This window comes from Parasteatoda tepidariorum, chromosome 1 (genome assembly GCF_043381705.1).
Source record: "Parasteatoda tepidariorum isolate YZ-2023 chromosome 1, CAS_Ptep_4.0, whole genome shotgun sequence".
NCBI classification, from domain to species: Eukaryota; Metazoa; Arthropoda; class Arachnida; order Araneae; family Theridiidae; genus Parasteatoda; species Parasteatoda tepidariorum.
The window spans coordinates 11,030,323-11,055,482 of record NC_092204.1 but is presented as its reverse complement, the minus strand read 5'-3'; the positions used below and the strand labels follow the sequence as shown (position 1 = coordinate 11,055,482).

Sequence of the window (25,160 nt, the reverse complement as noted above, 5' to 3'; positions counted from 1 at the left end):
TATATATATACACAAATAAGTTCAAAATGTAGAGAAAACATGGAAAAAAATACAGAACAATGAAAAAGAAAAAAAGAAAAAAAAAAGAAAATCGGGGAAAAAAATAAAAATCCAGAAAAAAAAGTTAATATAATAACTTTTTTTAATTAATTTTTTATTGATTTATTTTTTATTAATTATTTTTAATTTATAATTTTTCATTAATTTTCTTAAATTTATTTTTATTTTTTGGGGGTTATTTTTTTTCTTTTTTTCCCTTCGGACTTTTATTATTTTTTTCTTTCTCCCTTTTTTCTTTGTTCTGTAATTTTTCCATGTTTTCTCTACATTTTGAAAGTATTTTATGAGTCCTACTTACTTCCAGCTCTCGCGCAGTAAATAAACCTTATTGTTTTTCTTAATTTTCTTCGTTTTTTCTTTATTTTTGTCCTTTTTGTGTATATTCTCATACAGTCATTTTGTTTTCGAGACTAGATACATACTCGAATTATTAAATTAATAAATTATTAATATTATTCAATCGATAAAATTTTGAATGAAGTTGAAAAAAAAACAACAAAATAATGGATTCTGTTGATTTATTTCATGTTTAAAAACTGCGTTAAGAAACACTCTAAATATTACGAAACATATTTACAGATATCATAGGAAAATTTCCCGAAACAAAAAAAACATTTTAATTTTAGTTTAATCATACATTTATAATGCAAATGAATACTAAAACTTATTAATGCTATTCCGAAGCTCATAACGGAATTCTTTCGTCGCTGCATCAGATTTGAATTTTATATAAGTTCCTCATTGTGTGAAAAAAGTTTCTTTCGTTGAAATGCGATAAAAAAATGCAATCATCTCCCTAATCTCATAAATATTTTCGAACGATGATTAGGATTAATTTATTCATTTACTTACCTTCCAGCTTACTTTAATTGATTGCGAACTAGTTGGAATAGCTCGCACTTTTATGGGAGCAGCTCCAGGAGCTAGAATGCAAAAGAGAAAATTTATTTATTAAAAACTTGGTACTTATAATTTAAAAGCATTCACTCATTTCAAGTATATGATGAGAAATTTTCCGCATATGTAATTATCGCTTAAATATAGACAATAGAAAGCTGTATTGAAAGCTCTGTAATGGACACAAAAGAAATATAATTAAGATATTTTTCATTCATTAGTTTTAATTTCAAGCAGTTTAAAACTGGGTTTATTTTTTTAAAATGAAATTTATGATTAAATTATATATTTTGCTTCGAAAAAATTAAAAGTTACTTTATGAGTTGAAATTTTAGGAAATCATATTTGTTACTGAATTAATTTATTTAATTTTGTTAAACAATTACGGCAGTAAATTCATAATTATTTTATCGCTAAATTAATTATTTTTTTTAATTCGTAAAATTATTTCTGTATTAGAGTTTAGAAAAATGACTTTTTTATGCTTAAATTTAATTTTTTTTTGTAGATAAAAAGAAATAACTGTCAATAAAAACAGCTTCAGAGGTTAAAAAAAAATAAGAAGATGAAAATAATTCTCAACATGGTGTTCAAAACTTTTACAAGTTGAAATTTTAAATATTATATAATATATATGTTATAAATATATTATATATTTCAATATAATAAATTTCAGTGAAACCTAAATAAGCTGGATTGTTAACAAGAATAATAAAAAGTTAAAAAATGCTTCATATGTATTGTTTTTTATTTTTCAAATATATGAATATTTACTTATTACAGTCTTAAGATGAAACCCAATTTATTTTCAATTAAAAATACATCTTACGAAATATATTTTGTAAGAATTTTTCATTAAATTTGAATAAGTGTTACATTGATTATTTAGATATGATTGTAATCCAATGAAATATGAAATGAACATAAATAAATCAGAATGTTTACATGTGTGTATGTATGTACCAAGATACCGTTATTGAAATATGTTTGATTTGCTAGAAAAAAATTATGATTCTGAATCAATTTAAAGTAAAGTTAGGACGAATTAAGAACATGATTGATATAGGTTTAGAACAATTTCAAACAGAAATGTCGAGTTGTGAAGCAAATTTAGAAAATACCATTTACATCATTAAAATTAATAATATTTTATCTATTTATGGAATAAATGCTCTTAAGAGATTGTAAAACTAATGTAGTCAATGATATAACAGTAATATAGAGTAAAGTAATATAAGTAATGTAGCATATTTTACTTATATTACTTTACTGAATAGTCTCAATACTTAATAAAATTAATTTAAATAAGTAAGTATAAGTTAATTTTGAATAATAAAATATAAAATATTAAAAAGTCCACAAAAACCCAAAAGTAAAAAAAAAACGGTCTTTCTCATAAAAATCAGCCGGCTTAAGCTTTTTCAGGAACACTATGAACACTAAAAAGCGTTAAATAAGAATTAAGAAAATTAGTAATAAAAGATTGAACTAAGAATATAAATTTTAGTTATAAATATCTTTAATATGCAATGGAATATATAAGGGACCCAATTTTTCTTTGAATCGTAAGATATGAAATTTTCAGCGTTATCTTAAAAGAATATAATTTTACATAGCAAAATTTGGGCAGTCCGTTTTTCTGGCCTTTGTACAAACATTTTTAATCCAAAGAGAGATAAAATATTACGTTAACTAAAATGGGTCAAATGAAAGTTAGAAAGTGAGTTATAAAAGATTGAACGAAGAATATAAATTTTAAATATATATCACTTTAATATGCATGGAACACATATCGGTAATTTTATAATTAAGGAAATATAAAAATCCATTACTCGAATCATTTAAAATAAGTATTACATCAATTATCTATATTTTTAATACAATGAAAGCTGAAACTTTAAGGAACACTAATAAAGGTAAAATAAAAATTAAGTAATAAAACATTTAATGAAGATGTAAATATCCTTAATACGCATAATACATCAGGGTAATTATATAAGTAGGGTAATATTAAAATTCATTACTCGAAATGCTAAAAATGAATCCTAAATATGCGTAATACATCAGAATAATTTTATAAGTATCGTAATATTAAAATTCATTACTCGAAATGCTAAAAATGAATCCTAAATATGTATAATACATCAGGGTAATTTCATAAGTAGGCTAATATTAAAATTCATTACTCGGAATGCTAAATATGAATCCTAAATTTGCATAATACATCAGCGCAATTTCATAAGTAGGCTAATATTAAAATTCCCTACTCGAAATGCTAAAAATGATTCCTAAATATGCATAATACATCAGCGTAATTTCATAAGTAGGCTAATATTAAAATTCATTACTCGGAATGCAAAAAATGAATCCTAAATATGCATAATACATCAGCGTAATTTCATAAGTAGGCTAATATTAAAATTCATTACTCGAAATGCTAAATATGAATCCTAAATTTGTATAATACATCAGCGCAATTTCATAAGTAGGCTAATATTAAAATTCCCTACTCAAAATGATAAAAATGATTCCTAAATATGCATAATACATCAGCGTAATTTCATAAGTAGGCTAATATTAAAATTCATTACTTGGAATGCTAAATATGAATCCTAAATATGTATAATACATCAGCGTAATTTCATAAGTAGAGTAATATTAAAATTCATTACTCGAAATGCTAAATAAATTATAAATATATATTTGGAATCCAATATAAAGTAATATGAATGGAATGATAAAGAAAAACTAAAATTTAACACTTAGGTAATAAATCATTCTTCATCGTCTCGGAACTCAATACTTAATATGAAAAAAAGAACGCATCCAATATTATTACAGATTAAAGGGTGCGAAAGAAAAAAAATAAACGGAAAAAACGAAGAAACAGGACAATGTCGTTCGTGAAAAAACCCCACTCGATTGAAAAATGTTTTTACTCCCACCGCATTTCGCTTTTTACTGCAAACCATTTTCTCCCTTTTTTTTTAAGGATCCCGTTCTCAAATTCGAAGCTGAAAAACTGCTTCCAAAGTTTTATATTAAGGAGAGGCAATTCACTTTGAACTCAAATTCAGGGACGATTAAGGTCTTCAAGAATATTTTTTGAACATTTTCGCTGATCAATATTTGAAACGAGACTTTGAGGTGGGGGAGAAGGGAGGAGTTTTCTATTTTATAACGCCGAGAAAATCGTTCCGAAAAGTTGTTCTAAGAGTATATTCTTAGAAAGTTCATGTTTGCTCAGTTTTTTTTTATTTGTCGGGGTAACTGCTCTAATTTAAAAGATCGCTTTTACTCAAATTTAAGAATTTTTCTTTTCGTTTGAATGGGTACTTATAAAATCAGAAGCAAATATCGTTTGCAGAATTGGATTGCGATGAAGGAGGATATTAATTTTGATTTTATGCTGCCAAATATATTTTTATTCTTTTTGGCACTTTTTAGAAATTATAATGAAAAATTTTTTTTGAAAAAATATATTATGCTTTCAATGTTATTCACAGCACAACTGGTTAAGTATGGTCGCTTAGAGTTCCTGCTATCTAACTTTCATTTAGAGAGTTACGATAATGGCTTCAAAATTGGCCGAAACAGCGGGATTGCGAAAGAAAATATTTATGAAATGAATACTACCTACACTTGGCGAAGCTTGTCTCCTATCTACATTTCTTCATCTGTATTAGTCGCTTTTAGCTTGCACAGTGATTTTTAGTGGTATTTTAATTATTGAACTTCATGCGATATTTGAGTTAAAGATATATATTAAAATTAAATCTAAAATGAATAGCATTTTAATTAATTGAGTAAATTATTGATAAATTTACAAAAAATTAGATTGTTAAAAGTTTTTTTTAAATTATTTTATTAACATATTTTTTTTTATCTCTTAAATAAATATTTTTATTCAAATAATCTTTTTATCTTATTCCTTTTTTTTTGCTAACTTAATGGAATCTTGATATCTTTGTGATGGTATCTCAATAAATGAATTTTTGTTTTGACGGAATCTTGCAGTCAAAATGTAGATCACTTTCTGACTAGCTAAAGCTCTCAAAACAGTACTAAAGATCCGTGGCCGATGTCAATGCATGATTCAATCATATTTAGGCAGCTACCAAAAGAACTCACCACGAAAATACTTTCAAAGAGAATTTTCAGTCTATCAAAACTTTTCGAACACTTTAAGACTGGCTAGAGTACTCAAATTAAAAATCGGACTGAATTACAATACTGTTTGCATTCATTTCACGACCGTTACCAGCAAAATTTAACATTAAATTATTGCCAAAGGAAACTTATTGCTTGCCAAATTTCTGACCACTTTTTATCGTTTTTTAAGCAATACATACAGATTTTATAATCATATCACCCAGAGATATTTGTGTATGATAGATACTTAGATAAGTTTAGATTAATTTTAAAAGCAGAAGAAAAGAATATGTACCTGAAGTTATGAGATTCCGCCAAATAAGAAATACCCGTCTGTTTCGCTCCATGTTAAGTCTACAAAAAAGTTTGTTGCGTTTTATTTCGGTAAATTTCGACTCTCGACCAATCAGAAAATGTTGCCCTTGTGTTATAACTCTCTAACGAGGTTAGATATCAGTAACTCTAGGTTAGTTTAAGCTTTATAAGCACAGCATCGTTTGACCACATAAATCAAATAAAAAATGTATAAAAAATATTTATTGCAGACTTTTATTTTTAATGTTAATTTTCATAAATTTTTTGAAATTGATAAAATATTTGAAATTTTTAAAGCAGAAAGGAAATATGTTCTAAAATTCTACCTTCTAACATTATAAATACTATTATAAGTATAGAAAGCTAATATTGGAGATATTATCATAGCGGGAATCTGTCGCAATAACTGAAGCCGCTTAGGCCTCAAACACTAGTTTTCGTAATTGGAATTAATTAAAATATATAAATCCTTGCTTTAACAGTAAGAAAATATGAGGAATCCGTAGCTTAGAAGAATATAAACTCATAAAGGCGATAAAGTAATTTTTTGCAATTCATTTAAATAAACTTAATGATCTTTCTTAAGTCATTTTTAATTATAAAATGAAAAAAAAAATTAAAATTTAATTTTTACAATTTTTTGAATGTTGTTGATTATTTTTTTAGTACATTTATTCAAATTTTTGTCTTATAAATCAAAATCCATTAGAAGAAATTAATAAAATACCGTGTAAGAAATTTTGGGGCATAGTTGCCTCAATTTTTGGTGTTCCGGTAAACTAAAAATTTTTACAGTGCATGCAGTAACAGTTTTTATTTACTTTTTCACTGTAATTTATCTATTAATTTATTTTCCTTCATGCCCTTTTAGAATCAATTTACGGTTTGATTGCAAAAATATTTTGTTTAAAAAACGATCCGATTTCTAAGCAACATATTGTGAAGCTTAAATTACTTGAAATAAACTTGTTCGTAGTAGTTATAACATTCAATATAAATATTTTAATACAGTCAATATGTTTCTTATATAATTTTCGCAGTTAAAGTAAAAGATTTTTAGAATTCCCAAAAATTTGAATTTTGAAATAGAAATGCATAACTGTTCATTTTAATTATATTCAACGGGTATGAAAAATAAGAACCTTAAAGTGATATAAGACTTATAAACAAGGAAATGGATATAATTTAAATATTTATACTACATTTGTTTACTTCTTCATAAAATATTTGCTGCTTCACGCTAAGTACTTTGATCTACAAAATGATTTCGAAATAAGTTTGTTTTCCTTGTTTTTTTCTAAAAGAATTTTTATATCAGTAAAGGAATTCAACAGAAATACACCCTGCGAGTTTTAAATTAACTTAAAATTTCATCTTTACGAATCACAAATTTAATTTAAAGTGAAAAAGTTATTCTAATAATAGGATCGAAATTGAACTGAATGACAGAAGAAGAAAAAAAACTGTTATTGCTCTTTTATCGTTCGCAAATAAAGCAAACGAAACTCGATAAATGCTTATTCTCTAAAATAAATGTTTATTCTGGAGGATAATTAAAGAATTTACGTTTTGTTTCGGAAGTAAATATTTACTCTCTAAATTATATTCGAGACATATTTCTTTCCGAATTTGATGGAGATAATCCTCTTACTTTGCACACTCATTTTAAAGTTCGGAAAGGAAAAGAATATTCGATTCTGTGTTTTTAATTTACGATGCCTTCAGGACTTTACGCTGACTAGGAATGACATTAATTGCTCGTAATACCAGAACATTATTATGCCAAAGTATAACGGTTCTAAAATAAATCTAATTTTAATTATCTGTTGTTCGATTTATGGCATTATTATGAGTCGGAGATCAGGGGGATTTTCTTGGTTATTGGTGGAACGTATAACTAATTAAAAATTAGATTGGTCTCTACCACATGATTTTCAGGGGAAGTAAAATAGGAAGAGCTTGTAATAACGTTTTTGTGCGTGTCGTGGGAGGTAGGGTTCTGCTTACAGACTTTATTGGACTCAGTAGTTATTTTATTGTTTGTTGCTTAAGAGTTGATATTGCTTTGAACGAGAAGGAAGCTTGCAACTTAATTAAAAATGTTCAAACTATGATTATGGGTTTGTAAAAAGTTCCATAGTATGTAACTGGTGTGGTGTGGTATTCAGATAATATGCAGTTAAAAAAGTTCCATAATCTATAACTAATCTAGTGGTGCATTCAGATAATCTGCACTTAAAAAAGTTCTGTAACTAATCTAGTGGAGCATTCAAATAATCTATAGTCGAAAACAGTTTCATAGTCTATAATTAATTTGGTGGTACATTCAGGTAATTTGCAGCTGAAAAAAGTTCCATGGTCTAATAACTAATCTAGTGGTGCATTCAGATAAACAGCAATCGAAAAAAGTTCCATGGTTTTTTAACTAATCTAGTGGTGCATTCAGATAATCTGCACTTGAAAAAAGTTCCATGGTCTAATAACTAATCTAGTGGTGAATTGAGATAAACTGCAATTAAAAACAGTTCCATGGTCTTTAACTAATCTAGTGGTGCATTCAGATAATCTGCAGTTGAAAAAAGCTCCATAACTAATCTAGAGGTGCATTCAGATAATCTGCACTTAAAAAAGTTCTATAACTAATCTAGTGGAGCATTCAGATAATCTACAGTCGAAAACAGTTTCATAGTCTATAATTAATTTGGTGGTGCATTCAGGTAATCTGCAGTTGAAAAAAGTTCCATGGTCTAATAACTAATCTAGTGGTGAATTGAGATAAACTGCAATTAAAAACAGTTCCATGGTCTTTAACTAATCTAGTGGAGCATTCAGATAATCTGCAGTTGCAAAAAGCTCCATAGTCTATAACTAATCTAGTGGTGCATTCAGAAAAACTGCAACAAAAAAAAGTTCTATGGTCTATAACCAATCTTGTGGTGCATTCAGATAAACTGCAATTCTTTCTCAAATAGAATATTTTTTTCACTTTCTTTTTAAAACACATTCTCTTTTAAGCACACAAACCGATGACAAAAACATTCTCTTTTAAGCACACCCACTGCTGTGAAATACATTCTCTTTTAAGCACAACCACCGCTGAGAAAAACATTCTCTTTTAAACACGTTTGTGGTGAAAATTCTTTCTTAAATACAATATTTTTTTACTCCCTTTTCAAAACACATTCTCTTTTAAGCACACCCACCACTGTGAAATACATTCTTTTTTAAACACGTTAGTTGTAAAAATTCTTTCTTGAATACGATATTTTTTTCAATCTCTGTTTAAAACACATTCTCTTTTAAGCACACTCACCGCTGAGAAAAACATTCTCCTTTAAGCACACCCACCGCTGAGAAAAACAATCTCTTTTAACCACGTTTAAGGTGAAAATTCTTTCTTAAATATAATATTTTTTTACTCCCTTTTCAAAACACATTTTCTTTTAAGCACACCCACCACTGTGAAATACATTCTTTTTTAAACACGTTAGGCGTGAAAATTCTTTCTTGAATACGATATTTTTTTCACTCTCTTTTTAAAACTCATTCTCTTTTAAACACACCCGATGAGAAAAACATTCTCTTTTAAGCACAACCACAGCTGTGAAATACATTCTCTTTTAAACACGTTTGTTGTGAAAATTCTTTCTTAAATACAATATTTTTTTACTTCCTTTTTAAAACACATTCTCTTTTAAGCACACCCACCACTGTGAAATACATTCTTTTTTAAACACGTTAGTTATGAAAATTCTTTCTTGAATACGATATTTTTTTTCAATCTCTGTTTAAAACACATTCTCTTTTAAGCACACCCACCGCTGTGAAATACATTCTCTTTTAAACACGTTAGTCGTGAATATTCTTTTTTAAATACGATATCATTTTCACCTCTTTTTTAAAACATATTCTTTTTTAAGCACACCCACTGCTGCTGTGAAATACATTCTCTATTAAACACGTTATCTTTTCATCCCATTTTCTTTTCAACCCATTCCTCTTTAAACACAATTTTTTTCCTTATGTAAACATATCCTGTGTAATTTTTTGTACACAATTGCTCACATTAGTTTTTGCTTTTACAATTGAAGATTTAAAATTTAAAAAAAAGTATCATAAGTGTATACTATTTGAATAATGTTTTTTTAAATTTTTTAAAAAAAAAAAACTAAAATAATGTTTCAAAAGACATTTATCTTCAATAAAAGTAATTCTTTAAAAAGTCCCCAATAATCTCAAATTTTTTTTCTTTTTAAATAAATTCTAGGAATCGACTATAATTAAATACTTGAGCAAATACCAGAAAATTTTAAATTTCTTAACCAAAAGATAATTACATTTCTTCATATTGATATTAAGTAACGCTAAAATTTTATTTTCTCGAAATCTGCCGCTATTTTCTAATTCAAACAAAATAATAATAAAAAAAAGAAGTAAGGAAAAGTATTCATCCCAGACAAAAATGCAAAAAAAAAGGGGGGAAGAAAAGGAAAAAAAATCCCAAATACTCTCATGCCAAATGGAGCATACAATGTTGTAACCTACTCATCTTAAAATGAGTTCGTATCATTCGTATAAAAAGTGTGAGATGTTTTTCTTTCACAGATTTTAACGCGAAGATAAAAGCTAAAATGCAAAAACTAAAGAAAGAAGAAATGAAAGTTCCCTAAAGAATTTTCCCTCATTAGAATTCCTGGAACGCGCAAAAAAAAAAGTCTTTGTAAAATCATTGGAGTGCTTTTGAATCCTTTCTAGATTTGAAAGAATTTTATTTCTATAAAAAAAAAAAGAAGATTTTTTTTGGTTCTTTTTTTTATTATTTATTTCTTGACTTTTAATTTCCCACATTTCGTTGTTAAGCATAAAATTTACAGCAGAAACAGAAAATGGGTTTTTCATTATCTCTCAGTAACAGTTGCAGTTATATTGAGTCGTCGCTGATCTGCATAAATTGATTTCGAAACTCTTTTCATAGGGGAGGAAATTACTTTTTGTGTTTTGGCAACACGTAATCGCAACAGAAGACGGCGCCTATCTGGAAAGGAATACAAATTAAAGAAGAGGAGAACTTGAAAAACGACTTTTAAGCCTTCTATTTCATCAAATATCTATTCATACGGCAAAACAAATGTTTATGAAAGGATGACGACTGAAAAAATTTCCATTGTGCTTTATAAATTACTGTTTCCTTAAACGACATTTTTCTTTACTAAGTAAACATTCGAAAGAATATATACTCGATTGTTCGAGATAGTGAAAATTACTTTGATACTCCTTACTTTTTGATCAGTTTTAATATAAACAGGGTAGTGAAATATGATTGAAGAATAATTTGAATAGAGAATATTCGAATCGAGACGGCGGCTCAAAAACATGCATCTTCTTTTAGTAGTATAGTATTTATATATTTTTAATTGTCTTCATTTATTAGTAGCATCGAGTCGCGGTGGCTCAGAATATAGAGCGCTCGCCTCCAAATGAAGTAACCAAGGACCAACTTCCAGCAATGGCTGGTAGATCTGAATTCTGTATCTGGCTCGTACTGACGTAAAAATATCCTCAGTGGTAGACGGATTACGGGTTAAAATTCCCTTGCCATCGGGGTAACCATTGGAAGTTTTCGTAGTATTTCTCTAAATATAGCGTAAATGCAAGTTCTATCACAAAGTCCTCCACGAAGGCTAGTTTGTTCCAATCCTTGATTTAAGAGTTCCCTTTTCTTCTGCGTTGAATTCAATAATTAATGAATATTGATAGTTGTAATCTCAAAAATCAGTCTTTTTTTTAACTTCGGTTATAAAATGAAAAGAGTATTAGCATTAATAATTGTTTTTGAAATATAGTATTTAAAATTTATATAAAAGTATTTATATTTTTTATTCATTATAATTGACATGCAATGAGAGATATTTAATACAAAGCATCATTATCAACAAACTAAATTTATATACCCAATTTATCTACTTGAATTTTCCTACCTAGCATTGGTTTATCTAAATGTGATTATTCGTAATAAAGTAACTTTCTATTTTTGTTTTTAAATAAAATTTTCATTAAAATTACTAAACGAGCTTAAGTTTGGCCCACCATATTCAACGTGCTTGTCCCGTATGATGTTTTAAGACTCATTCGAACTTTTTAATAAAAAAAGAATAAAAAAAAAATAAAAAAAACCTTAAAGTGATTGATTGTATTAACAAAGGCGATTGTTTTTGAACTCTAACAGGTATCATTACCAGTACCAAATTGCAATATGAAAATAAATACAGAAATACTGGTGAATTAATCAAGTTTAGACGAGAAATAAATGATTTTTTTCAGTATTCCTTATTTTGCAGTCGTTTGGAAATCCCTTTAATTTAATTTATTCTCCCAGTTTATTGCATTTTTTATTGCTTCACTGTACTTAAATCTGTCCAGCTATAAGGATCTGAGAAATGGCACTTCAATAAAAATTACATGAAAAAAAAATTACCAATTGCAATAATTACCCATCACAGATTAAAAATTACACATCACAGGTAACCCATTAGCAAAATGGTTATTGTCTAATTTTTTTTATATCCTCTTTATTTGTGAAATTCACCGGTATTAGTATTGAAAACGACCCAGTTTGAACTGAAGGTTAGAATTTCAGATTCTGAACTAAAACAATAAAAACAAAAAAACATATCATTCAAATGATTAAGTTCTCTTTCATTCACAACTCATGAAGTATTTATGGAATCTCTCTGGTCCCATATCTCAAAAACAAACTCACCAATTTAATGCATAACAAAATTATAAGTGAAAAAACGAATTCTGAAAAAAATTATCAAACAGCAGCTGACGCCATAGCAACGCATGCAATGACGCACTGTTTACTATTACTATTGAACACAGTTGAAAAGTGTGATGACGTCCAAATAAGGTGCGCAAGCCATCAAACCCAAAACAACACCCATTTTGCCAATATTTAAAAACTTCAAGCATTTATTAACAGCTATTTAAGCATTTCAATAAAGAAATCATGTCTTACCTTCTTCTTGAGTAATCGCTTCAACAGGTTTAGAAGGTTCGCTACGACCGATTCTGTTTTCTGTTAACACTCGGAGCAAGTAGATTTTTGCAGGTTTCAAACCAGTTACCATTCCAGATGTTTCCGTTCCGGTAACAGAAACGTTTGTCATTCTATTATGCCATTTGCCTGAAAAAAAGTTCAGGCATAAATAAAACATGCTTTTGTAACAAAGGTTTACAATTAAAATGGATAACGATAATCTAATTAATATTATAGAAATAACTGAGATTTTTCAAGGAAAGATCGTACACGTAATAAAATTAATTTATTTTGCCCAATCTATAAATTTCGGAAAATCTTAGCGGATAAAGATACCAAATGAGAGTTTTTAAGAGTTTTCAACGATGAATAAGCTTCCGACTGCATTAGGCAACAAGCAGTTGACTATTAAGTTTTATTTTGAAAACAAATTTAATCTTAGCTGATAAAGATACCAAGTGAGAGTCTTTAAGAGTTTTCAACAATGAATAAGCTTCCGACTGCATTAGGCAACAAGCAGTTGTCTATTAAATTTTATTTTGATAGCAAATTTAATCTTAGCGGATAAAGATACCAAGTGAGAGTCTTTAAGAGTTTTCAACGATGAATAAGCTTCCGACTGCATTAGGCAACAAGCAGTTGACTATTAAGTTTTATTTTGACAGCAAATTTAATCTTAGCGCATAAAGATACCAAATGAGAGTCTTTAAGAGTTTTCAACGATGAATAAGCTTCCGACTGTATTAGGCAACAAGTAGTTGACTATTAAGTTTTATAATGATAGCAAATTTAATCTTAGCGGATAAAGATACTAATTGAGAGTTTTGAAGAGTTTTCAATCATAAATAAGGTTCCGACTGCAATAGGCAACAATTAGTAGACTATTGAGTTTTATTTTGATAGCAAATTTAAAAGCTAAGAATGCGAAGGCTTTGAATCGAACAATGTAAATGAATGTTAAGGGTTTTTTGGTTTCGTCACTTGGAGGCAAAATATAACCGTAAGATATTAACCTTGATGGACTATTTTCACCTTATCTATTTTACTCTCTTTAACTGAAAGGAAACTTAAAACTTTCATTTACTCCTATTAAATAACCTGGCTAACTTTATGTGGATTAAATATCGCAGTTTTAGTCAGATTAATTTTCTACAACAGATATGCTAGTTATGTGATTGAGGTTTTGTTTTATGGAGCAATCTGGAGGAGTAGTATTTAGTAATTATGAAGCACTTTCAATCTGTAAATTTAAATAGTAGATTTTAGTCAAAGTAATTTTCCACAAAAGATATGCAAGTTATGTAATAGAGGTTTTGTTTTATGGAGCAAACTGGAGGTGCAGCATTTAGTGATTTTGAAGAACTTTCAATCTGTAAAATTAATTGGTAGATTTTAGATAGATTAATTTTCCATACAAGATCTGATAGTTATGTGATTGAGGTGTTGTTTTATGAAGCAAAATGGAGGAATAGTATTTAGTAATTATGAAGCACTTTCAATCTGTAAATTTAAATGGTAGATTTTACTCGAAGTAATTTTCCACAAAATATATGCTAGTTATGTAATTGAGGTTTTGTTTTATGGAGCAAACTGGAGGAGTAGTATTTAGTAATTATGAAGCACTTTCAATCTGTAAATTTAAATGGTAGATTTTACTCGAAGTAATTTTCCACAAAATATATGCTAGTTATGTAATTGAGGTTTTGTTTTATAGAGCAAACTGGAGGAATAGTATTTAGTAATTATGAAGCACTTTCAATCTGTAAATTTAAATAGTAGATTTTAGTCAAAGTAATTTTCTACAAAAGATATGCTAGTTATGTAATAGAGGTTTTGTTTTATGGAGCAAACTGAAGGTGCAGCATTTAGTGATTTTGAAGAACTTTCAATCCGTAAAATTAATTTATAGATTTTAGATAGATAAATTTTCCACACAAGATCTGATAGTTATGTGATTGAGGTGTTGTTTTATGAAGCAAAATGGAGGTGTAGTACTCAGTAATTTTGAAGCATCAGTATTTAGGCATAATTTGAAGGTCAACTAGAGTCAGGAGAAACTATAATAGGCTGAAAGAGATTTGAGATCAGGTTTGAGTAAAAGGATGGCTCAGTTAAGATGGGTTGAAGTAGAACTAAAACGGATTGCAACTAAAATCAGCATGGCATTTTTATAAGTTTGTGACGTAACTACCACTGCATATATTAAATACCAATTCCTAGTATATAAGACATGTTAACTTGATATTATCTATAGGCAGCTTTCAAAAGACAAAGGAAGATATAGTCGATATTACGCTCATCATATTGGTGACCTCCAGACGTGATAAGAACTCGCTAATATCAATGGCTAGTTCAAAATTAATAGTTGATTTGCTCACAAAATATCGCTCAAAAAACCAGTGAAGTTAATAGAATTCTCCCGCCCAATAAATAAATAAAGAAAAAAATTATGGACGAAAATAAATAAATAAATAGCATTTATCAAATATTGGTGTTCGTTCATCGAATTCTATCACAAATAAAATTCTGGAAGGGGAATAACTACCACTATAAATATTAAATACCAATTCACTAGTATATAATACATATTAACCTGTGTCTATCTCGAGGTACCTTTTGATAAATGAAGGTTGACATAGTCGATAATACGCTTCCCACAAGTTTCTCTTTAGTTGCACAGTTAAATCAATTCAAAGCAGCACTGAATCCGATCAATTTATAGTGAAAGCGCCTGTTTGTAGCAGGAAAGAGTATTTAAGTTGAATTAAGAGTTTGGGACAATTCGTTCTGCAATAACAGAAATAGACGAATACTTTTTTTGAAACTGTATTTAAATTAGAAGCCTTATCGGTTAATAATGTAGATTTTGTATACTGAATATGTAGTTCTATTATAGATATTGTTTAAAATAGTACTTTTATTTTTAAAAAAATTCTTCTAGTACTTAAAGCTGATTTTTCTACAGACTGATAAGAAAGCCGTGATGGCTCAGGGGAACGAGCGTTCGCCTCCCAATGAGGTGAACCGGGTTCGAATCACACGATGGCTGGTCGATACGAATTCCGCATCCGGATTACACCGACCGCACTAATGATATAAAATATCCTCACTGGTAGATGGATCATGGGTAAGACTCTCCCAGCCGTCATGCTATCCATGGGAGGTTTTCGTGGTTTTCCTCACCATGCAACGCAAATGCCATCAAAAAAATTCTCCACGAATTTCTCCCACATGGGTTCCGGTCCCGCAGTGGACTGATCGTTAAGACACGGTTCCCAGCAGATCATCGAAGTCAAGCATCACTGGCTACGGCCAGTGTGCGGGTAGGTGACCACTTGGATCAGTCTGCGTAGTGAACGAGGGTGTGGGGTATGAGTCCTCGTTAAACTGTTCTACCGTAAAGTGCTAGACATCGCGTGCAGGTCGTCGGGCTACCGAAGCGGGGGTGCCATCCCCTCTGCAGAGGATCAAAATTGTGATGGCATGTCTTCGGATCATCCTCAGGGATGCTTCCTAGACCGTTGCCAATAGCCCATTGTGCAGCTCTAGTGCGACGTAAATTAACTACAACAATTACAACCCACATGGGTTCCCTTGTTTTCTGGATTGGGTCCAAAATTACAAGGCTACGGAATTGAACATTAGTTGTCGTAAACCCAAAAAATTGAGCTGGCTGTTCAACGACGGTTATAAAATAAAATAAAAATAAAACTGATAAGGAATTCCGACAATATTCTAATATGAGAAGGAAAATTTAAATGAATTTTTTTTTACTAAACGAGTAAATCTACAAAACTTTATTCGTTAATTATAATTCGATGCTAATTTAATATAAATTAGGCAACTATAAATACAAATGCTAATGTTTTGAACTTTGATATACAAGATATTCAACTAACTAAAAAATATTTTGTTTACTTATTTATTTTGCAAAGAAAACTCTACTTGGATGTAACAAGCGTAAAATATAACCATTAGAAGTTTTTATTTATTAATTATATTTTAATGGTAATGAGGGCAGTAATTAAACAAGTAATAAAAATAATATAATTTTGACGATTTTTTAATTGGAATTCTATGTTTCAAAAATAAAATAAGCTTCTTTAACTAAGTGACTTATATCGTAATAAAATATAATTAATAAAATCTCAAATGCGTGGAATTTAATAGTATTAATAAAAAAAAACAGACGGGTAGAGAAAAACATAAGAAAACGAGTTCAGAAAGTTTAAACAAATTAAACAAGATTTATTTCTTTAACTAAATAGTTAAGGGCATATAATTTAGAAACATAAAATGAACTTTTAATTTACTTAATAGTATAAAAAGAAACAATAGATTCCCAAATGTATATAATTTCTGCTTTAATTATACATTTCTAAGCTTTAAAATAGATTTACATAAATAAGTAAGAAGTTCAAAATAAATATTTATGTTTTAGTAAAATGTATCTCTTAAAAGTTTTTGGGATTTTTTTTTACCTCAAGGGTTTTAAACAAGAAACACGATGAAAAATATTATTGCATATTTTAATAGTATAAAAACATCTTCTTTAAACATACAGTCAATATGATGCTAAAAATCCAATTATTTCCTTCTCATAAAGCAGTAAAAAAGAAATTCAAAAGCAGTTAATAAAATAAATTGTGAAAAATAAACGTGCATATGCAAATGCAAGTGCGAATGCAAATCTAATGTACAGTGAGTAAAAAAAAACAAAAAAAACCCGAATTACCTTGAATAATTTTTGATCTAATAATCGGATCTTCACGTTCTAGCAATCTTAATGGCTCGAAAGGGGTGATCTAAAATACTCTAATTAATAAGTGCAGACGATATTTCAAATTGCGAAATAAGACACGAAAACGTACTTTCTCTGAATAAACATACCTTTTTATAGACGGATTCGAATTTCTGACCCCCTAGATGTAGGGGGTAGCCGTAATCAGAAAAATATGATCACAATAGTTTGGTCAGTAGAGAACTCCTAAGTTTGGACACCTTAATGCTAATTTTACTTTTTGAGAATTTTGCCATATCTCGAGTTATTTTTATGCGAATTAAAAATTTATTTGCATGCAATTATAATTTTTCTTTATCGAATGATAATTCTATGCAAAAAATAACTTCTAGTAAATATTTATTATTTTTTATTTAATAATGGTAAAATTAAAAAAAAAATCAGGCATTGAAAATTTGATTTATCAGGAACTATTCGATTGACTTAGCTTAAGTCTGTTTATTAAGTTAATGTTTTTGCGTAGGCCGCTTAAAATTTAATACCCTACAATTCAAATTTTTTCCCCTACTATTATTAAATAAAATAATAAATACTTAAGAAAATTTATTTTTTGCATGGAATTCTTTTTGGATAAATGAATTTTATAATTGTATGCAATAATTTTTCAATTCACTGAAAAAGTTCTCAAGGTAAAGCGAAATATGCCAAAATTAAAATTAATATTATGGGGTTCAAACTTTGGATCGCTCTTGTGACCAAACTATGGTGACCATATTTCCCAGATTGCGGCCTATAGTTCGGGAGTCAGAAATCCAAAGCCTTCGAAACAAAGGTATGTTTATTCAGAGAAAGTACGTTTTTGTGTCCGATTTCGTAACTTAAAATACTGTCTGAAGTAACTAATTAGCATATTTGATGTTAACCCCTCGTACCATTGATACTGAGTTTCAGAACGCGAAGATCCGATCATAAGATCAAAAGTTAATCAGAGTGGGGGGGGGTCCAATTTTTGCGCACCTTATTATGAAGCAAATTAAAAACATATTTGTTAATCAGTTTTATGAAAGCGAATAAATAATTGTATGTAAAGCAGATATAAAAATATATTCTTTTGATTTACCAAAAGAACACGTTTATAGCTACTGACTAAGTTGAATTCAACAAATTAAGTATTTAAAATAAATAATATTTAATATTTAAATATTTGAAATAAATAATATTTAATATTGAAATATTTGAAATAAATAANGGGGGGTCCAATTTTTGCGCACTTTATTATGAAGCAAATTAAAAACATACTTGTTGATCAGTTTTATGTAAGCGAATAAGTAATTGTATGTAAAGCAGATATAAAAATATATTCTTTTGATTTACTAAAAGTACACGATTACAGTTACTGACTAAGTTGAATTCAACAAATTAAGAATTTAAAATAAATAATATTTAAATATTTGAAATAAATAATATTTAATATTTAAAAATTAAAAATAAATAATGTTTAATATTTAAAATAAAATAAAATAAAATAAAATCATACCTTTTCAAACGAAAGACAGGCATTTCTTTATAATTAAGTTAACAATTCATGCAATAACTTACATTTACAACTAAATAAACTAAACATTTATAACTCAATAAACTGACAGCCTTAAATTAACAAAAATAATCTTGAATCAAAGCCGCCGTAATTTAAAACGCACTTCAACCGAGGGTACGGATAGATATTAAAGCTGGTAGAAATGTATAAATTAAAACTAGACGTTTCTCGACACAATACTACTAATAATAAAATTAAAAAAAAGAATTCAAAATTAGATTTGAAAGTGAAGTGTTTACTAAAATCTTCAGTGCAGTCATAATGAATCAAAAATAAATGAAAACAGAAGGTAAAGCAGTGAAAGTTTCAAATTTTTTAATTACTTTAACATATACTTCGTTGAGAATTTTCAATTAAGTTCGTTGAAATAAAGTTGTTGGAAAAAAAGTTTGAAAGAAAAAAATTGTTTGAAAAGGATACTGGTTTAAAAAAAAGAAAAATAAAGACGCCTTTATTTCGTTAAGGAACAATTGAGTTAATTTTAAAACATTATTGCTTTCTGGGAATCCCTTGAAAAGTTGACAACTCTTCTCTGTATAATTGCTTTTCGTACAATTTTGAGGATATCTTTCTTTAAGATTTCCTCTTGAGAATGGCAACATTTTATTCTGAAGTTTATCTTCTTCGATTTTATTTGAAACCCTTGAAGAGTATCATAAAATTTTCCAAAAGTTTGGAGTTTTGTAACAGCAACCATTTTTTTAAACATAATTTAACTATATTTATAGTTATAATTCGCTTTTTTAATGAATTTAAATCAAAAATATTAAGAATTGTAGCAGTTACAGAAAGTTTATACATAGGTTTTTCTTTGAAATTTTGTATTTTGCGCACTTCATAATTTTGTAAACTATAAACATTATAAGTTTATTTTTTTATACAGCATGATTTATGAGTTTATTTCACTACGCTTTTAAATTTAAATTTTTTATACTAATATTTTTTAGAATTACCAAAATGTTGCTCTACAACATTTTTGTTTTGAATTTCTTACATTTTAGTTCCAAAAAATTGCGATTTCGTAACTGTTTTTAAAGTATATTTTTTTTCCTTCTTGTTTTATGTGTTAAATATTTTTGAAATTTCCATAAAATATACTTACATTTATTTTTGCTAATTTAAATTTAATCTGAAAAATAACAAAGTGCAATGATTTCTTTAAATGTTTCTTACTCTTCTGACTGTTTTCATAGATTTTTAAAAAGTACAGCATAGATTTTAAAAATATAGTATTTTTTTAAACATTTATTTAATTCTTTTTGCATAGTATTTACATAAATATTTTTGACGCATAATATATATTACGCTATTCGAACAATAAAAAAACACTTACAGCAGTTTTACAAAATTGCTGTAAGTGGGATTTTATTACGTAGTTATGGATTTTATGTAGTTATGTAGTTTTTATGAAGTTATGGATGACAACACCCAGTTGACTATTAAGATTATGATGGTGTATTTCCGTGGTATTTCTTAAAACAAATTAATTCATTTTCGCTAATGCTATTTTAACAGTAAAATAAGCCATTGCGTTACTTCTAAAAATAAATATATTTTAAAATTTTTTTTTTAAATAAGTAAAAAGAAAGACTATAATGCAGTTATGTTTGTAGCAGGGTGCGTAGCCAGAATTTTCAACAAAAAATAAGCACACTTTAAGTACTTTTTTAAGCACTCAAAAAATATTTTTTAATCACTTTCTAAAAAAAATCATAATTAGGATCTGTGCAGTAATAAGTAATATTTTTTTCTATCTTTTAAAGTTCTTAATTTATAAACATAAAATCTATAAATTTTGATATAATATATCAAAACCAAAAAACCAAACAATTTTCAAAAACTTTACATAATCATGATAAAATAACTAGTTCCTGATAAATATTGCAGAGAAAACTTTGAAAATCATGCATTTTTTGTAATTTAAAATGACAAATAAGAGCAATAATGAAAGCAAATTTAAGGGCTTTTAAGAAACGTAAATAAAAAATAAGCACCTTTAAGCACTTTTTAAAAACTATACGCACCCAGTGTAGTGTTGTAACTATTTTTCAATATTTTTTTTCACAATTCGTCTAATACGTTAAATTCTGTTTATACATTATATCTATGAATTTCGTTTGGTAAAATATAGAAGTTTATTAGTTTTTATCATATCTAAAAGGGTATTTAAAAGACCAAAAAAATTGAATCTTACAAATTTGCTCTTTTTTTCAGTTACATAGGGCTAAACGTAAATATAATTTGTCTGTCGCAATCTTGTTAAAAAAACGTTTATGAAATAATATCTCTTAATATAAAGTTTCGTAATACTAATGCCGTTCGGAAAATCGACGGAAATTGAAGACAAATCTCTGTAAATAATGAGTACAAAGAAAAATAAACCCACCTTAATTCAATATAGAATTTTTTTAAACTGTTGTGTTTTGTTAAATTTGTCTAACAAATCAAATTTACTAACCTAATTTATCTTCGCTTTAGTAAATAAACTTAAATTGTTTTGGAAATCACATTTTCAATTGTTCTTATCTGATCGAGGTTTTATCGTATAAAACTGACCTTTAGTGTCTGTATTAAATGAAAGAATTTGAATTTGAAACTCTGCAATTTGAGATGAATTGCTTTTCATTCGTCCTAAATATAAAATTGGTAGAAATTTCTCGATGCAATGAAGCCTATGAGGAAATTTTCTAGAAATTAAGGAGGAATTAGTTATTTCTGGAAATTATTTTTTTTCTAAATCATATGAGCTGCGATGGCTAAGTGTTTAAACCACTGAGTTGCCACTCAGAAGGACTTGGGGTTCGATCCCCTGGCGACTCGAAGCCCACCCAGTTCCTGGTCAACAGGAACTAGTTTGTCTGGGAAATAAAGGGGTCAATGTAAAATGCTGCCCACATTGCCATTATCATGACATTGGTCACAAAATTGTGCAGTCTTAACCTGCCAATGGTCACTCGCAGGAATTTTTTACTTTTTATTTCTAATTATGCCAATATTTAAATATCTGAAAAGATCGAAATGCATATATTTGCGGCCGGGACAGCCTGGTTGGTGTAGGGCACTGGGCTCATGTCCAAGAGGTGGTGGGTTCGATCCCCGCAGGCCGAAGACTACTCGTGTAGTAAATGGTGACTGATGTACGTTAAATCTGCATGTTAAAGTCACAAAGTCCTCCATGTTCCCATGACAAATCATACCTCTGGGGGTACTGATCAAGGAGTTTCCTTGTCTTTTGGATTAGTTCAAAATTGCAAGGCAACGGAGTTGAACTTAGTAGTCGTAATGGCTCAGGTGATAGAACGTTCTCCTTCCAATGAGGTGAACTGGGTTCGAATTCCATCACTGGCTGGTCGATGCGAATTCCACACCTAGCTTGTGCTGAACACAGTGCTGACGTAAAATATCCTCAGTGGTAGACGGATCATGTTTTAGAGTCCCCTTGCGTCAGACTAACCATGGGAGATTTTCCTCTCCGTTTGACGCAAATGAGAGTAAGTTCCATCAAAAAGTCCTCCACGAAGGCAGATTTCTCCCAATATCTTAATCCAGGAGTTCCTTTGTCCTCTGGATAGAGTTCAAAATTACAAGGCTACGGAGTTGACTATTAGTTTCCCTGGAGTTGCTTTTGCCTCTCTTGCTCATTCTTCGGACGTGTTGCTATTGATCGTCACCAAGCCTACCTTTATGAATCCGTTTTTTTTCTTGCTGAGTAGTCACGTGCGCGCTCTTGGAGTCAGCAGCATTCCTCGGATGCCCCCTGACATGTGCGGGAAGGGGTTAAGCCTTGAATAGTATTCTAAACCCAAAAAAATTGTGTCGGCTGTTCAACGACGGTTACAAATTCCGACAATATTCTAATATGACAAGGAAAAATTGTTATTAAACGTGTAAACGTCTAAACTTTATTAATTAATTATAACTCGATGCTAGTTTAATATAAATTAGGCATTTATAAATACAAATGCTAGCGTTCTGAACTTTGATTTACAAAGTTTCAACTAACTGAAAAATATTTTGTTCACAGAAACTTTTTTCAGTTATGCAAAAAAAATTTATATGTTTAGATATTTGTAACAATAATCCAGGTATGGATCATTCTACACAAAACCTGTACATTCGATTCGTACTCCACAAACAAGTGAAAACTACTATCAACGTTGTTTTTTTTCCATCTCAGAATTTGTGTAAGTTAGATCTTTTAAGAACCTGATGTTGTCAAGTATGTAAAAATCCAAAGAATTAAATGGGCTGGTCACATCATTCGAATGAACAGAGAGCGTTCGACAAACATAATCTTTTTGGCTCAGCCCATCGGATCAAGACCCAGAGGTCGACCAAAGCTGAGATGGGCCGACTGCGTGGAAAGAGACTTTGCAGTCTTAAAAGTCTCAAACTGGAAGACAACTGCCAGGCGGAGGCAGGCCTGAAGGAAGTTGATTGAGAAGGCCAGGGCCCACCCGGGGCTGTCGTGCCATTGAGGAAGGAAGGAAGATCTTTTTTTTGTTTTTGTTATTTTGATTCAAATTATTTCGAAATTTATAATGATCAGTAATTAAAAATATATATCACGTTTTTTCAAAATAACACTAGTCCCAGGTTGTGTACTGTCTTAAGTTCTGTAGCCCGCTGCTTATTTTTAAGTACACGGAGAAAAGAATTCTAGTGAAACTATCGTACCGTATGGTAATGAAATTTCTGGTTAAAAAACATAAATGGTTAATGAAATTAAAATATACGGCACATAAACCTTTCATATGGTAAGGGTTCTTGCTCAGATGGTAACATTTACCGGAATTTCTGGTTTTCAAAATTATTGTTCTTATTACCACACATTTAGTAAAAAAGCTGAAAAGTAAATTTAACCGAATAAATGATTTTTATGCCATGCTCTAAGTTATCCTGATAAAATTACCACATACTATAAAACAATATTCTATTGTTAATTTAACCAAAATCATTACCAAAGAGCTTTGATAAAAACCACCGTGCTTCTCATAGATCCAGATCCATGGTAAAATTTTACCATTATGTGGCATTTTCAACAATACCATTTTTTTAAGTAAAAGCATTTTTATAGGAAATTATTATGCATTTTTCATTAAACTTATTTTTCTATTGTTTTTATTTTGTATTTAACTTTAAGAAATTGAATGATAAAGACCGACTTAAGAATTATGTATGAAACCAAATGAAAAAAAAATAATAATAAATTAAAGCCGTAAGTATTTAGAGTGAAAAAAAAACAGGATTGAATGATAATAACTTTTTTTGTTATTCTGATAAATGCGGTAAAGAATGTTTGGGTAAAACTATTTAACATGAAACAGAATATGTTGAAATCGTATCAAAATTTAAGCTATTAAAATTATACCAGTATTTTAATACTTTTTTCAAAATTTACTATCCTTTGAGGGATTACCAAAACAAAACAGATTAGCGTAACTATAACATTTATAGTTAAACAAGACCTTAGAACTTATATGTCTATACTATAAATAAGGAATATAGTATGGACTGTGATGCATAAGCTCTGTTCTAACTTTCTCACTAAGCCTCGATCTATCTTTCGCATTAAAATTATGGTTAGCGGTCATTTTAATAGGCTTATAGGACCATTTTTTAAGTTTGCGAGCATCGACAACTGATTCGTATTCTATAACTAAAGTTTATAATTATTAACCATATGAAGTATACGTTCTCCTCACAGCAATGTAATTTTTTGATGAAAATTTAATTATTATATTTTCAGGAAGTGAAAAGTTTTTAAAATCCATCTTATTTCTTTTCTAGTTTAATTTTTACTTTTTACCTATATTATTTGAAGTTATCAAACTTGAAATGAGGTTTATATGCTTTAAAACATTTATAAAAATCTGAAGGAAAATTGTTTGACTCTTATACTGTCGTGCAATTGAAAAACAAACAAACAACGCAAGTGTTTTACGATTGATTCTCCTTCTTTGTTGTTGTTATTGTAGTTCATTTACGTCGCACTAGAGCTGCAGAATGGGCTATTGGCGACGGTTTGGAAACATCCCTGAGGATGATCCGAAGACATGGCATCACAATTTTGATCCTCTTCAGAGAAGAAGGAACCCGTGCTTCGGCTCGATCTGCACGTAAAGTCGAGCACTTTAACGTAGAACAGTTTAGCGAGGACCAATACCGAACACCCTCGTTTCCTATACAGACTAATCCAAGTGGTCACCCACCCACACACTGACCGCAGCTAGGGATGCTTGACTTCGATGATCTACTGGAAACCGTGTCTTAAAGATCAGCCCACTGAGGGACTCTCTCCTTCTATTGCTAATGCTATTAACGCTGAAATAGAATTTCAAACATATATATATATATAT

General features: G+C 29.0%; 1 protein-coding gene across 1 annotated transcript in view; it reads right to left on the bottom strand.

Moving 5' to 3' along the window:
* The window catches only part of LOC107450135 (cell adhesion molecule Dscam1-like), a 398,660-nt gene that overhangs the window by 33,394 nt on the left and 340,106 nt on the right, over positions 1 to 25,160 (bottom strand). Inside the window, exons 15-16 of the mRNA XM_071186796.1 lie at positions 12,443 to 12,610; positions 913 to 983 (exon numbers count right to left, since the gene is read on the bottom strand). Of these exons, the coding sequence (XP_071042897.1) occupies positions 913 to 983; positions 12,443 to 12,610 (239 nt within the window). The remainder of the gene's footprint in view (positions 1 to 912; positions 984 to 12,442; positions 12,611 to 25,160) is intronic.